This window comes from Cryptotermes secundus, unplaced genomic scaffold (assembly GCF_002891405.2).
Source record: "Cryptotermes secundus unplaced genomic scaffold, Csec_1.0 scaffold493, whole genome shotgun sequence".
Taxonomy (NCBI): domain Eukaryota; kingdom Metazoa; phylum Arthropoda; class Insecta; order Blattodea; family Kalotermitidae; genus Cryptotermes; species Cryptotermes secundus.
In genome coordinates this window covers 637,831-639,082 of record NW_019738879.1, presented here as the reverse complement: position 1 = coordinate 639,082, position 1,252 = coordinate 637,831, and the positions used below count along the sequence as shown (strand labels likewise).

The window sequence follows — 1,252 nt, the reverse complement described above, 5'->3', positions numbered from 1 at the left end:
TTCAAGAAAACTAAATGAAAATGCAGTGTTAAGACAATCAGATTTTCAATTTAATAAACACAAAATATCAAGGTCTTCAAGCAAAATGGTTTAGTGGTGTATATGTAAACCTGAAATGGGTTGTCAGACCGTTCGAATTCTAACCGTTAGAGCCATTAGCACTGTTGTTATATTTCAGTAATCTATATTTTATTTGCAGTTTTATATTAATGTAAGTTTCATATCATATTTCAGAGCATACTTGTACTGTTATAAACAAGAAGTATTCAAACAAATATCGACTTTCTTCAAAGTAAGCGTTTTATTGTGATATATTTCTATAGGTTTACCTGTTTTTGAGCTAGTTTCTGATTTACCAGCCTCCTCTGTTCCTTGTTTCATTGTCAAAGGATTGTTCCAAGGCTGGAGTTCTCCTGACCCCATGAAGATGAATAGCAAGTTTGTGACAAGGAAGACACCAAATACAATCCAGAATACCTCTCTCCATTGCAAAATTGTACTCTGTTCAAAGAAATATAGACTTTGCTTTGAAAATGCACGCATCTATGACCACAAGCATGCATACATGTATATACACAAGCAAAGAGGCATAATTAATGAATTAAAGGAACCTGATTAGATTTGGACATGAAAGGCACAGTACCTTCTCTGCAGTACATTGTTATTTCTAATCATATTTCTCTGTTTATAACTGTTGTTTTTGGCTTTGCCCATTGCTTGAGTTTATTATCCTTAACACCAGATCAACTCAAAATTTGTCTGGGATTGCCACCAAACCCTCACGGAACTGGCCAAACATAACAGGGTACAACTGATATGGGTGCCGGGACATGAGGGCATTGCTGGAAACGAAACAGCAGACCAATTAGCTAAGACTGGAGCTGAACATCTGTTCATAGGACCTGAACCAGGCTGTGACATCTCTGTAGGAGTTGCCAGAAAGGCAATCAGGGACTGGACAAACATGAAGCACAAGAAATACTGGGGATCCTTGACTGGTCTCAGGCAAGCAAAGGGACTCATATGAGGACTCTCTGCTAAAAGAGCGAAGAAACTGTTGAAGTTCAGCAGGACCCAGCTACGATGGGTGGTGGGACTACTTACAGGACACTGTCACCTTAAAGGACACTTGTGAGAGGTGTCAAGAAGAAAATGAAACAGCCACACACGTCCTGTGTGAATGTGAGGCCTTAGCTTATTTAAGATTACGTCACTTGGGCCAATACTTTATGGAACCAAGTGACTATTTCGA

At 38.9% G+C, this 1,252-nt stretch overlaps 1 protein-coding gene across 2 annotated transcripts in view; it reads right to left on the bottom strand.

Moving 5' to 3' along the window:
* Nucleotides 1–8: 8 nt before the first annotated feature.
* LOC111871190 (putative inorganic phosphate cotransporter) overlaps nt 9–1,252 on the bottom strand; it is a 74,609-nt gene continuing 73,365 nt past the window's right edge. For both annotated transcript variants that reach the window (XM_023864097.2, XM_023864098.2), the window contains exon 9: nt 9–501. In XM_023864097.2, the coding sequence (XP_023719865.1) occupies nt 250–501 (252 nt within the window). In that variant the 3' untranslated portion in view covers nt 9–249. The remainder of the gene's footprint in view (nt 502–1,252) is intronic.